The 15,420-nt window shown below is 35.1% G+C and overlaps 1 protein-coding gene across 1 annotated transcript; it reads right to left on the reverse strand.

Moving 5' to 3' along the window:
* Positions 1-240: 240 nt before the first annotated feature.
* LOC138315414 (solute carrier family 35 member F6-like) lies at positions 241-15,314 on the reverse strand. The gene is made up of 8 exons (XM_069256422.1): positions 15,131-15,314; positions 12,142-12,214; positions 10,225-10,435; positions 8,245-8,415; positions 5,858-5,968; positions 5,240-5,395; positions 4,605-4,904; positions 241-2,893 (listed from the first exon to the last, which is right to left on the reverse strand). The coding sequence occupies exons 1-8, from the start codon at positions 15,205-15,207 to the stop codon at positions 2,877-2,879; spliced, it is 1,116 nt and encodes a 371-aa protein (XP_069112523.1). The 5' UTR covers positions 15,208-15,314; the 3' UTR covers positions 241-2,876.
* Positions 15,315-15,420: the final 106 nt, after the last annotated feature.

Below are 15,420 nucleotides of genomic sequence, written 5' to 3' on the forward strand. Positions count from 1 at the left end.
ACTAATAAACACAAGACTATAACTGTTATAATCTGTTTAAATGGTTACCATGGCAGCTGATTTTTTCATCTTTGTTAAAAACATTGCCTGGTTGTAAACTTTTCTGTAAAATTATACCTGGTTGTAAACGTTTCTGTAAAATGATGCCTGGTTGCCAAGCGATGGTTGTAAAATGGTCATGTCTCCCAGTGACCAGAAGTACCAGAAACAGGTATGGAAAAATTATAATTCCAGTCCTCATATGGTTTGATGTTTTATTATTACAAAAATATTTCAAAGAATTTTTTGTCTTAGATTAAAAAATATGTTTTATCCAAAACATTTCAATAAACAAAGCAAAAATTATATGATCATTTATCTGAAAGAACTAGCGTTCTAACAATGAAATGACAGGTGTTTATCACATCATCAATAAGTATTCTACTGTCAACCATGTAGAACATACAATACACAAAGATGTTAAAATAATCCAAATGTTGTGCACTCAAGTTATTTATCAGAATTTTTTTTACACATATAGCTTTACATGTATAGCACCAAACAGCAAGTAAAGCATTGTGTACGTAGCTAAGTTTAGGTAATAAGTAGCCCTGGGATTCTGCTTAGCTTAAGAGATTGTCTTAGCCTAATAAGTTAAGCATAAGTTAGCCAGTGGTCTTCGATTCAATCTCCAGCAAAAGCAATTCAAAAATGGATTGATAGTTTCATTTTTCCATTTACTGTATTATTAATGGGAGATAACTCTAATGGTACTGGCTCGAGTGCTAGGAATTAAATATACAATATACACTAACATGTTTATATTTTCGTCATGCTTACCGTTGTATTGACAAACATGTGGTTTACATTCAGTCAATAATAATAGTCTATATGTCTTGTGCAACAATAATAAACATTTAACAACAAGAAAATCACATTTTAGAAATATTTGTCAAAAAGGGCTCAACATTTTGATAATATTATTGTCATATTTCAAATGCATCATTAAAAATACAAATTATTTTGTGAATAAAAAATGCAATATTTATAAAGCAAAGTGTAATCCAAATGAAAGGGACCAAATGAGACTCCTATGAGCCTTAACAGGTACACCTTGATACCTCGGGGACTTTAATTCCATCTTTGCATATTGCAGAGTTACTTCCCCTGTAAAAAGAATCAATTGTGACTTGATTAATTTGAGATCAAAACTAACATGGCTTTCTCTAAAAAAATATGACGTTTTGCTCTCAATTACATGATGTCACAATCAATAATGCCTAAAGGGTAGATAACTCTTTAATGTGCAAAGATGGAATACTCAATGAAGTTATCTATTTGAGATAACGTAGTAAGGAATGTACCAGTATTGTCTTTTCAAATGTTAACAACAACTGTTAAGAATCATTGAAGACAAATTAAAAGTTAAGTTTGATTATTTTACATTCTATTAACAGCCAGGGCCATTTAAGGATGCAGTGGGTTTGTTGGGTGCTGGAGTACCTGGAGAAAAACCACCGACCAGCGGTCAGTACCTGGCAACTGCCCCACCTGGGATTCCAATTCTACCCAAAATAAATGAAATTTAGTGGTTACCATTTCAATAATGTTTCAGAGGATCTGGATATCATGCTGGAATTTAAGTTGAAAATGTGAAAAAGTTTAAGTATGGCACACATGTAACATGAATATAACATGATAAAAAACTAGAGCACAGGTGACCTAAACATAAATCACAAAATGTTTATAAGGTATTCTATCAAAATGGTATCAACGATATATTATTATGATAAATTTTGACAACAGATAACACTAATATAACAACTATAAGGAAAAATGTCATACATCAGGGGGTATATGTCATACACAGACAGATATTTGTATCAAACACCTGTCATACAGTTTTGTAGTTGAAAAAATTAATTAAAAGTCAACTGTAATGTATTGAATAAGATACATGTATATGATATCCCTTAATTAACACCTAATTTTGTGCTAAAAAATTAACCTTTTCCTGAAATTTGTGTTCATTTCACAGAAAATTTCATCACTTTTAGTTTTCATTTTTGCTAAGTAATTGGATAAAACTACGAATTTGCCAATATGCATATATGTACGTATAGAGCTTGTACAGATAAATGTCAGATAAAGAGAGTCTGTGTTGGGGTCAAAATTGGCCCTTATTGCACATGACTAAAGAAGTATAACGGTATAATAAACCTAGTTATCTTGAAGTATAAGACCATGATGTAACTTCAATTGATAACAACATCAAAGTGACATGTACTTAAATACACACTAAGACGTTTGATCAAAACCAACAAAATGCTACAAATTAACAGGGAATTTGAGTTATACGAGCCGAGTTAATAATTTAGATTCAAATGTATAACTATTCTCTATAAATAAAATGTCTTCATTACAAACAAATCACATTCTGTACCGACAGTCCACAATCCTAGCACCACATTTATATCATGCACAATGGCATAAAACCTTGATTTGGGGGAGATCACACAATTCCTTTTAGTATCATATCCATCTGTGGTTGTTTTAACAGTATTACAATGGGCATTGTTGTTTAATTAATGTATTCTGTATTTGCATATCACAGAGATGTCTGCCTTTGTGGGTAGGTATTGATTTTGATGTCATATGTTTGCGAGCATAAGGTCATACTTTTCAGAGAAACAATGTGAATTGCATTTCGATATCACCCACAAGGGAGCTAACTCTGTTATATATAAAGATGGATTACTTCATCAAGTACAGTCATCAAGTGGTCTTGGTAGTTATATAGAATTGTCACAGATATCACACATGGTATACAGGTTTTCCTCTATGTAATGTGTAGGTCCCATTCCAAAGCTGGAGAGAAATTAGTTCTTCTTAGCTGCTTAAGCTTCTTGTATACCTGCAAAACATATTTACATAAAAAGTCTTAAAAGGTACCACACACCATATACATTCTTCAGAATCATTGAATTCCATTTATATTCTAGAGAACTGAAAAATACTGAATTCCTTTCATTCAATGAACAATTATAAGTAGAGTTTCAAATTCATATTCAACAAATTCCAATTAAAACGGTTAAAAATACCAACTTCATTAAAAGTGGGTTTTAAATTAAATGATTTTTTTCAGCAAAAGTATGACTGACTACAAGGATAACACATCTTGTGTCGTACAGCCTCTTTTTATTTAACAAAAAAAACCCTTTATCTTGTTTTTCTCTTTTAGAAAGGTGAAGACGGTGTCATTAATAATATGAACAGATTAATTTGGGATAGAATTAAGTGAAGACAGGTTTGGACAATGAAAATAATTCAAGTACTATGTGATACCCAAAAACGTTTGTGATGGACTATTGTTTCTATTGGTGATGGACGTAAAAAGATGATATCCCACGCTAATGTCATTTCAGCGGGGAGATTACAAGGAGTGACGTTCCATCACCATTGGAGATACTAGTCCAGCAAAAACATTATCAGGTATGTTTCACATGGTATGTAAATTAATCCCATTAATTATGATTTAAAACAGAATGTAAATCACTAAACGAGATAAGGAATCCATTCTACATTAAGGTTAAGTATCTTTTACTGAGATAGAGTCAGTGATTTTCGTACGCAATAATTCAAAGGTCTGTACGTATATATCTTTTCAATTGGGAAAAAACTACATTGCATCTTCCTTGAAACATATATATTTTAGAGCGTTTTTCCTTATATGGGAAAAAATTTACACAATATCATTAAAATAAGCAAAATTTCTCCAGGGAAAGGGTCCTTATTCGGTCCAAAATATACCTAAATCACCGAGAGTTCAGTAAAGTCAGTTTTGAAAGTTCCACAAAATATAGCTGAGGTAATTAAGGAATCCAGTTATCCACTCTAGGTTGAGGATAAGTGCCTTTATCTGAGATAGAGATCAGTAAATTTAGATTGGAAAAAAATCACTTTAAATAGGTGAAACGTACATAACAAAACAGATTTGATAGGACACTCAAAGTAAATTGTTTGTGTCAGCACACAAAGATTTAGTGAATTCCTTTGAGCATGATTGAAGTTAAAGTAGAATCAGTGTGTGTTAAGTCCTTTTTAGATTAAGACTAGAAGTCATCCACAACAATTGAGTCTGGTTTCAACTGGTCTGACCAAACCTAGAGGCCAGCTTGATTTGAATTCTTTTCAGAAATCTTCCCCAAAAATTGTTCAGCTCATATACTAAGAATCTACTTTCCAGAAGCAGAACAGCTAGACATCAAGTGACTAGATATTGTATTTTAGAAGTAAAGGCCATTAAATCCAGTCTTCAGGTTAGTATCTCACAATATGAAAGTGCATTTAACAGGTTAAATTTACATCGACTATTTAATGTTGTACAGATTGATTTTGTACAACCCACTATAATGCTACAACGTATACAGGTCTTACTCAAAGGTTGCCAGTGTTCAATGCTACAAATAAAAGAATGATATTTATACACTAAAACACATCAGCAATTTAACAATTCCTATATTTTGAATATAACAAGAGTTATCTCCACTTGCAGGAAGTTTTTAGTACAGATGACAGGTCTGTAATTTTATGATTTCTCTCCCCTCTCCAATGTAATACCTTACCTGGGGCATTCTGCTGTAGAATTGGCTCGTGCTCTTCGTCAGTAGCCATCGTCTGACGTTTACACGGCAGATGTTTTATTATTGTTGGTACCAGTATGTTGTAATACAGGCACATACCGGATATCAACAGCACAAACCCGAGCACTTGTAAAGGTATAAAGTCCTGCCAGGTGAGCCCGAGCGTGACGGCCCAGATAGACAAAGTCCGGACACTGTCCAACACCATCCGGGTGGTGGCACTCTGGGACTTAGTAATGCTGATCCCAGCAAAGTTAAAAAACGCAATACTGACAATGTTCCCTGTGGGATAAAAATGATATGTTAACTAGTATTAACTAACAAGTATCAGCAATAACAAGAATTAGTTGTCATTAAAGGACTGACACCTACAGGTACATGTCATATGGCTACAAATATCTGTAGTGCCATACTAAACTTACATGTGAAAGGACCAAGTGGAACATGAACATCTATCTCTACAAATAAGAGTAGTTGCCACAGCTATCTGCCAGTTGTGATGTTTAGGTACCTACAACTGCCGTAACTATTTGACAGTGGTTGCTGACAGTGACGTTTATGTACCTATAACTGCCATATCTATCTGACAGTGGTTGCTGACAGTGACGTTTACGTACCTACAACTGCCGCAGCTATCTGCCAGTTGTTGCTGATCTGCCTGAAAGCGTCTAGCGGGTCCTCCAGTCTATGACTTGGTAGTTTACTGAATACCTGGGCGTGTATATAGTAAAAGGGCACCAGTAATATCCCTAGGATGATGAACCCCCACAAACCTGAAAAGAGAAGGGATGAAAACTTACACTGAAAAGACAGTAGCCATAATAATAGGTTTTTGATAATATAGTTGACAAAATTTGCTGAAAGACTCTGGTTGATATTTGATTTCATTGGGCAGTATGTAAACAAGTTTTTTTTTTAAATATTCCCTCCAATTTCTCTCGCCTAAAACATTTAATTTACATATTATAACTTGATTATTCATTTTTACTTCATTTTTTTTAAAAGAACAAACTCCATGCCAACTCTTCATGCCAGCAAGCTACAGGCCTTATATGAGTACCCTGGGCCTTTCAGTTATTGAGAAGAATTTGTTTGACTAAAAAGTTTACACATGATGAGCGGCGGATGGCATGCTGACAATAAGTCATTCTGACCCGCCGAGTCAGATAACCTAAACGGAAAGGAAAATATGAGGAAGAAAATGAGTTATAGAAAAAACCTGCATTGTAACTAACCTTCATACCCTACGGCTAGTAATGGACTAACCCTGTATCTGGCTACAAACTTCTCCTCATAAACCATCTGTACAGACACAATTATCTGGGCCATGATAATAAGTAAATCTCCTGAAAAACAAATTAACTTGTTAAAACGGTGGTCATGCATATAGTGTTATTCAAGTACATACCATTCCTAAACATTTAGATGTAATCCATATAGTTCAATCTCAGGATTTACCAATAGCTAATCTCAGGATTTACCCATAGTTAATCTCAGGATTTACCCATAGTTAATCTCAGGATTTACCCATAGATAATCTCAGGATTTACCCATAGTTAATCTCAGGATTTACCCATAGATAATCTCAGGATTTACCCATAGATAATCTCAGGATTTACCCATAGATAATCTCAGGATTTACCCATAGTTAATCTCAGAATTTGCCCATAGATAATCTCAGGATTTACCCATAGTTATTCTTGGGATTTACCCATAATTAATCTCAAGATTTACCCATAGATAATCTTAGGATTTACCCATAGATAATCTCATGATTTACCCATAGCTAATCTCAGGATTTACCCATAGATAATCTCAAGATTTACCCATAGATAATCTCAGGATTTACCCATAGATAATCTCAAGATTTACCCATAGTTAATCTCAGGATTTACCCATAGATAATCTCAGGATTTACCCATAGATAATCTCAGGATTTACCCATAGATAATCTCAAGATTTACCCATAGATAATCTCAAGATTTACCCATAGATAATCTCAAGATTTACCCATAGATAATCTCAGGATTTACCCATAGATAATCTCAAGATTTACCCATAGATAATCTCAGGATTTACCCATAGATAATCTCAGGATTTACCCATAGATAATCTCAGGATTTACCCATAGATAATCTCAGGATTTACCCATAGTTAATCTCAGGATTTACCCATAGATAATCTCAGGATTTACCCATAGTTAATCTTAGGATTTACCCATAGTTCAATCTCAGGATTTACCCATAGATAATCTCAGGATTTACCCATAGTTAATCTCAGGATTTACCCATAGCTAATCTCAGGATTTACCCATAGATAATCTCAGGATTTACCCATAGTTAATCTCAGGATTTACCCATAGATAATCTCAGGATTTACCCATAGATAATCTCAGGATTTACCCATAGATAATCTCAGGATTTACCCATAGATAATCTCAAGATTTACCCATAGATAATCTCAGGATTTACCCATAGCTAATCTCAGGATTTACCCATAGATAATCTCAAGATTTACCCATAGATAATCTCAGGATTTACCCATAGATAATCTCAGGATTTACCATAGATAATCTCAGGATTTACCCATAGTTCAATCTCAGATTTACCCATAGATAATCTCAGGATTTACCCATAGATAATCTCAAGATTTACCCATAGTTAATCTCAGGATTTACCCATAGATAATCTCAGGATTTACCCATAGATAATCTCAGGATTTACCCATAGATAATCTCAAGATTTACCCATAGATAATCTCAAGATTTACCCATAGATAATCTCAAGATTTACCCATAGATAATCTCAGGATTTACCCATAGATAATCTCAGGATTTACCCATAGATAATCTCAGGATTTACCCATAGATAATCTCAAGATTTACCCATAGATAATCTCAAGATTTACCCATAGATAATCTCAGGATTTACCCATAGATAATCTCAGGATTTACCCATAGATAATCTCAGAATTTACCCATAGATAACCTCAGTATTTACTCGAAGCTAATCTCAGAATTTACCCATAGATAATCTCAAGGTTTACCCATAGCTAATCTCAGTATTTATTCAAAGCTAATCTCAGAATTCAACCATAGCTAAATTACCCATTGCTAATCTCAGAATTTACCCATTGCTAATCTCAGAATTTACTCATAGCTTATCTCAGAATTTACCATAAACTAATCTCAAAATTTACTCATAGCTGATCTCATGGCTGATCTCATGATAGCTAAATATATACATAACTTTGATTTATTCATAGCTAACCTCAGATTTTACCAAAATCTAATCTCAGAATTTACCCATTAAATATGTCCACAATCAACAATGCTTACAACATTAAAAATACTCCTGTACTGTATTCAGAGGTCTGATGAATGACTGCCTGCAGTGGTTACAGAAAAGTCACAAACATTTACCCCTCTAACCTGTAGGCTAGATTAAAAGATTACTGTTCATCTACATTTCCTGGTTTCTATAAGGAAGGGGTATTTTGACATATTGATAAACGGATCATGTTTCCTAAAGATTAGCTAAGATAGAGCTAAGGTAATTACATCATTATGGTTACTCCTATATATCATTTTGTATCTATGTAGAGAATACACACAAGACCTTACCTGCTATAATTCCATTGATATCTTTGGATTTGTCATCACCAAACACAACATCGGAGACCCCGACGACACCCAAACCTAAAATAACGGTGATCATTCCAACCCACATCCTGGCTTTGATGTTTTGTCCTAGGAATGCCACTGACAATAATGCCGTAAATATAATCACAGCACCTGGAATACACAAGTAGTGAAATACATTGACAGAAGACAAATCATGGTTGTCAAATTAAACCTATAGATAACAAGAGATCAGAGTGGGATTCAAAACTCAGGACCACCAAACACTATAGCTCCATTGAATTACATGCTCCCTGTCTAATACTGCTACACTAGCAATAAGGTAATCAGTAATAGTGCTTAAGTCAACCATCTTCACCTAGTCAGCATCAATTTGATCCCTGGTAGGACCTGAAAAGGTCAGGGGTCATCAGCCCAATTATGTGGGTTTCCTTCCACTCTACCACATGCTTACATCCAGGCAATCTAATTGTGATATCACTCTGGGACAAGCTTACATCCAGGCAATCAAAAGTGATATCACTCTGGGACAAGCTTACATCCAGGCAATCAAAAGTGATATCACTCTGGGACAAGCTTACATCCAGGCAATCAAAAGTGATATCACTCTGGGACAAGCTTACATCCGGGCAATCAAAAGTGATATCACTCTGGGACAAGCTTACATCCAGGCAATCAAAAGTGATATCACTCTGGGACAAGCTTACATCCAGGCAATCAATGTGATATCACTCTGGGACAAGCTTACATCCGGCAATCAAAAGTGATATCACTCTGGAGCTAATCCAGCAAAAGTCATCTCACTCTGGGACAAGCTTACATCCGGGCAATCAATGTGATATCACTCAATACTACCGCTACATTATGCTAATCCGCAATCAAAATGATTTCACTCTACGCGCTGACGCAATTGTAAGCTGGCTGACATCAGGCAATCAAAAGTGATTTCATTTACTCTATGACGTGCTTAATCCAGGCTCAAAAATGATTTCACTTACAATCCACGCAATGAAAAGTGATTTCACTCTACAATGTCTACATCCAGCAACAAAATGATTTCACTCTACTTACATCCAGGCAATCAAATAAGATTTCACTATATGACATGCTTACATCCAGGCAATCAAAAGTGATTTCACTCTATGACGTGCTTAGATCCAGGCAATCAAAAGTTATTTCACTCTATGACATGCTTACATCCAGGCAATCAAAAGTTATTTCACTCTATGACATGCTTACATCCAGGCAATCAAAAGTTATTTCACTCTATGACGTGCTTAGATCCAGGCAATCAAAAGTTATTTCACTCTATGACGTGCTTACATCCAGGCAATCAAAAGTTATTTCACTCTATGACGTGCTTACATCCAGGCAATCAAAAGTTATTTCACTCTATGACGTGCTTACATCCAGGCAATCCAATGTGATTTGAAGAAGTTATATAATCGATGTAAAGTAAAATGTTTATACTACAGCAATTGGCAGAGTTTAGGAGACAGTTAAACGAGGCATTCGAACCTTTAACAGCTGATTGAGATTTCAAAGATAGTTTTACACTTTTTCTATAATCACCTCAGTCAATCAACTGAAATTGCCAAGGCCATTAATGTGACTGTAAACATTTATTTTTAATATGTCAATATCATGGAAATTGTCCATGTAAAAAATGTAAAAATACCATTTGTCAGCGGTGGAGCATCTTTAGGTAAAATGGAAACTGGTATCATATCTATCATAGACCCAGTTGCCATAGTCACCAATTGCCCACTAGCTTTTTTGCGTCGTCAATGAATGCTGAGACAGCTTCATGATCCCATGTCTGTAAGCTGCAATTTCATTGGCATACGAAGAGGTCATCTGATAATGACCTTTAGTAGTACAGTATCAGCATAGAATAGAGTGTTGGAATCTGATAAATTATATCTAGTGAAAATAGATAAAAGAAATCAGAATATGCCTCACCTCTGAGCATCTGGAAACTTGAGGCGTAAGTCAGAGTAAGGCCCACATACATCAGAGAGGTCCCACACATATCACAGATAGCTGGTGGGGCGAAGACCAAGGGGTTAACCCAACGGCTTCCATACTCTCGATCACCCTGGCTGCGCTTCCTTAACAGTACTATACCATACGCTACAAGGCAAGTCATCTCACCCAGGAACATACCAACAGCCTGAAAAATATAGGTCAAGTTCAGTCATCTCACCCAGGAACATACCAACAGTCTGAAAAATATAGGTCAAGGTCAGTCATCTCACCCAGAAACATACTAACAGTCTGAAAAATATAGGTCAAGGTCAGTCATCTCACCCAGGAACATACCAACAGTCTGAAAAATATAGGTCAAGGTCAGTCATCTCACCCAGAAACATACCAACAGTCTGAAAAATATAGGTCAAGGTCAGTCATCTCACCCAGGAACATACCAACAGTCTGAAAAATATAGGTCAAGGTCAGTCATCTCACGCAGAAACATACTAACAGTCTGAAAAATATAGGTCAAGGTCAGTCATCTTACCCAGAAGCATACCAACAGTCTGAAAAATATAGGTCAAGGTCAGTCATCTCACGCAGAAACATACTAACAGTCTGAAAAATATAGGTCAAGGTCAGTCATCTTACCCAGAAGCATACCAACAGTCTGAAAAATGTAGGTCAAGGTCAGTCGTCTCACCCAGGAACATACCAACAGTCTGAAAAATATAGGTCAAGGTCAGTCATCTCACCCAGGAACATACCAACAGTCTGAAAAATATAGGTCAAGGTCAGTCATCTTACCCAGAAACATACATATATATACTGACAACCTGAAAATATAGGTCAAGGTCAGTCATCTCACCCAGGAACATACCAACAGTCTGAAAAATATAGGTCAAGGTCAGTCATCTTACCCAGAAACATACATATATACATATATATACTGACAACCTGAAAATATAGGTCAAGGTCAGTCATCTCACCCAGGAACATAACAACAGCTTGAAAAATATAGGTCAAGCACATGGCTCTGCCGTCATTTCGGTTTGTTTTTTGATGGCAGAACACAGTAGATAACTAGATTTGGAAATTTATGAAAATAAATCACATGCCATAGAAATCTAAATATAATCATTTAACTGTAAAAAATAAATTATTTAAATTCAATCTTAACAACATTTGCAATTGCAATCTGATAATTAAATTATTTCTTTTATTTATCAATTTCCATCTGCAAAATAATATTCAAAATAATATTTATTATAAAGGGAGATAATTCAAATTTTGTTTTCATTGAAAAATAATTACATTTTACAGTATTTTGTTTTCCAAAAAAATCTTATTTGGCGAAAAAATCTCATTTTGGTGCAAATTTTGGCAACAGATTTTCAAAATAGGTCAAGGTCAGTCATCTCACCAAGGAACATACCAAACAGCCTGCAAAATATATGTCAAGGTCAGTCAACTGGTATCAGTCTGATACCTATATGACATGATAATATGATATAGAGAGAACAACAATACTGGATTTGGATTTCTGGTCCAGCATCTCATTTAATTCCCAAAAATCCAAAAGAGCATAACATATATAGCTTAATGTACATGTACATGTGTGTTGGGACGAAATGTAGATTTTAGTTGATGTATAGCAGGTGGAGAAAATACATTACAACAGGAGAAAGGGAGATCGTTCATATTTTTTTTTATTTTAAAATAACTTGTCACCAGAATATGACCTCTAATAGAATGGTGGCAGATCCTCTATAAAATAGAGTAACAATAAGGATCTGTATTTTAATCAGTTTGAAGACTATAAGATCAGTACTACAGTATGATAATGCTGCATTCCTTGTATCCAATAAAAAAAAACACAAAAAAATTAAAAATAAAGTTAATCTTTACCTGAAAGAATGGATGGTCAAATGAATGTTCAGGGTCATCAGGATTTCCAACAGCCTTCTGTCTATCGGCCCATCTGTAAAGTAATCAAATTATCTGTTAGATCTGTATTACAATATGTGGGTGGCAATAGATACTAAAATGACATTTATCCTGCAAATGCCCCACATACTGACCGATAACTACTGCCAGATAAATTTATGCTTTATTCGTCCATACGAAATGCTTTATCTATCAATACGATCACATGAATTTTTTCCACATCTGACAGAACTTTTTCTAAATTGACCAAGAACTTGAACCTTCCAATGAATGAAAAGTCATTCTTTCCTGCTAAAAAGTGATGTCACATTCACCAGAATGACATAATTTTTACAATATCGAAAATCTCATATGACAGAGTCACGTTTTTCTTGGCTCATTGCAAAGGTATGTATTGTAAAGAAGTTCCTTATGTGTAATTATTGTTTCTTTTGAGTATTTTTATTGTGTTTCAGTGACATTACACACTGAATAGAGTTACTGGTACTGTTTGTGAATGCACGTCTATATTTCCCAAGGTAGTAGAAAGGAGTACACTCTAATTCGATTTATTGAATGAATATTTTCTTCCACATCAAAGAATGTGTCTTGCTTCGAGCGAAACCTAGTAAATAACTAGCAGTTTGCTTTCGTTTTAAAAGTCATAATGTTTGCAGCTATATATGAGGCACTGTGTCAGGCAGTGATTCAATTTATATAAAATCATATGCACCATAACATTGGTGCCCAAGAAGGGTTCAGGAATAGTACAATGTACTGTACAATTCTTGCAAATGAATCATTGTGACCCTTGGAAACTTGAAAACAAGTTATTTTGAGGAGGGGAGTATACATCTAGATGTACATATACATTCAACAATTGTAAGGTGGCTTTGTTTTTAGCCAAAGGACACGAAGTAATGTTTCATTAGTGTCTAGTTGTGATATACCTATTATATTTTTGGGGTAAGAGAGTATGCAGCCTAGCCGCAGAATAAATCTCAGCTATAGCTAGAGAACCTTAACAATATATCTCAATTTAGACTAAAGTAAACCAGAGACCCTGAGTTCCATCCCTAGCAGAACATTATACAGCAAGATCAATTGATATTTATCATATGGTACACATAACGAGTGTCATATTTAAATCATAATAAAGTAAAATACTCTTATAACGAATACACTTACAACAAATTTGTGGTTATAACATAGTATTTTAATTCCCCAGCAAGTTTATTTTAGGATATCATATGTATATAACAAACTATGCTTATAACGAAGTAATTTTGCTGGTCCCCTGAGGTTCGTTATAACCATGTTTTACTGTATTATTGAGAAAACCAAATTAAAGTGGGACCTAACAGATAATTCTGAATGTCTATTTTTATCTGGAATCTACTGACATAACTGATGCATATGATTTACCTGAGAGCTCCTAGCTTAGCCCGAGAGACTCTGGCCCTGACACCAGACTTAGGCATTATGATAGATAGATGTCTGGTGTAGAGACTCTGGCCCTGACACTAGACTTAGGCATTATGACAGATAGATGTCTGGTGTAGAGACTCTGGCCCTGACACCAGACTTAGGCATTATGATAGATAGATGTCTGGTGTAGCGACTCTGGCCCTGATACCAGACTTAGACATTATGAGAGGTCTGGTGTCAGGGCTAGAGTCTCTCGGCCTAATACTAAATGATATTTTTTACTAAATTTTTAATTAAATCTTATATCAATTATATGTGTATGTATTGTAGGTACAAATGTAGTAGTCACCCTTTGATGTAGAGGGGTCATAATAAAGGCATCTGCAGACAAAGGAAAATTTTGATGTTCATTTACATGTACTTACTACTATTCTAATATAACATTCAAAACTGAGATTGTGTTATAAAAAGGACAAAGTCACAATAATATTCCATCTGTTCTTGTTCCTGGTTACAACTGGTTATAAGACCAACTGTTTTTATAATTTTTTGAAACATCCCGCTTCTTTCACTGACTATATATGATACGTTGTAGAACCCGTTTCCAGTTTTAACACAACAGTAAATAAAATACTGATAAATATTATTTGTCATCATATACTGTACACTGTAATTTTTTTTTTTTTTTTTCGTACGTATTGTATCAAGGACATATATGAGAAGGATAAGTCACACCAGGTTTTGGGGAAATACAAGGCAGGAGCTTTTGTGTTTGGGCACTGACCATAACGTTGAGGGACGACTGATTTTCCTTTGATATCCGCCGGCGCAGCCTTTGATGTACTAGCTTGCGGGTGTGAGGGTTAACGTCTTACTTTCTGAAGCGGGCCGTCATTTCATGAGCTGTCATATTTTTTTAACACAAATTTAAGACATATCCTCTACATATGCCATTCTTAAAGCAAGTAATAAACGTCGTGAAATTTAATAAACTTTACATTGGTGTTTCTTTTTACTCGATAAGACAAGTATTTGTTGAGAAAAATGGTTTTTATTCTTGGCTCATAGGCGTTTCGCGTGGTGTTTAGTAATGTAAAGAGGTCACGAATCCTTCTCACTTATAAATCCTTGATTGTATATATAGACTATCCAAAATGTCTAACGTTAAGCTTAATTTGATTGCTTCTTGGGATATGTATTGGTATATTGTACTTATTGGTATATTACACTGTAGGCCTATGATGCTTGCGTCATGTGACTGGGTCTAAAAATCACTGACACTGGGGTAGTTTTCGTTTCTTCGGAACAACCGGTTTGACCGTTTGTTAAAGTCATTATTTCAACTATAAATCCTGACGGACCTGCATTTTCTGAAAGCAATAAAAAATCATCAGGTCCGTCTTTAATTAATAAACGAACAACTAGGTCCAACCAGTCAAACCGCATAATCGAAAACGGCCTAGGCCTACTGTATTTAACGTCACATGTCAATCAGCTGTAAATGACTGAATGCAGACGCTAGGCCTAGCTAACTCTCACTTACTTGGTTGATAGCGTGTTGATAGAACCTGTCACAACCATCAAAATGGCAATGAGAATCACACTGACAGGCCAAGCCATGTCGAGTTTGAAACACTTTTATCAAGAAGGAAGTCTTCTTAAATCGTTCTTCTGTTTACATTCAACAGACAGAAACTTCCTCTTTCGGTTCAAGGACCGGGTTCTCCCCGATCAGCGTTACTGAAAAGCATATTTCATACCGTAAGTACAAAACATACCAGCGACCCAGATTTGTAGACACCGTGTGTCGATGTACAAATTTTAAATACACCA

The sequence above is a fragment of the Argopecten irradians genome, chromosome 1 (assembly GCF_041381155.1).
Source record: "Argopecten irradians isolate NY chromosome 1, Ai_NY, whole genome shotgun sequence".
Taxonomy (NCBI): Eukaryota; Metazoa; Mollusca; class Bivalvia; order Pectinida; family Pectinidae; genus Argopecten; species Argopecten irradians.

Bases quoted from the DNA above. Each gene is read 5' to 3' on its own strand.
- LOC138315414 (XM_069256422.1), bottom strand. From the start codon at position 15,207: ATGGCTTGGCCTGTCAGTGTGATTCTCATTGCCATTTTGATGGTTGTG. The intron at 5,969-8,244 runs GTAAGGTCTTGT...TTTGTTTTTCAG, and splicing joins TATCAATGGAATTATAGCAG to GAGATTTACTTATTATCATG. The intron at 4,905-5,239 runs GTACGTAAACGT...TTTATCCCACAG, and splicing joins GATAGCTGCGGCAGTTGTAG to GGAACATTGTCAGTATTGCG.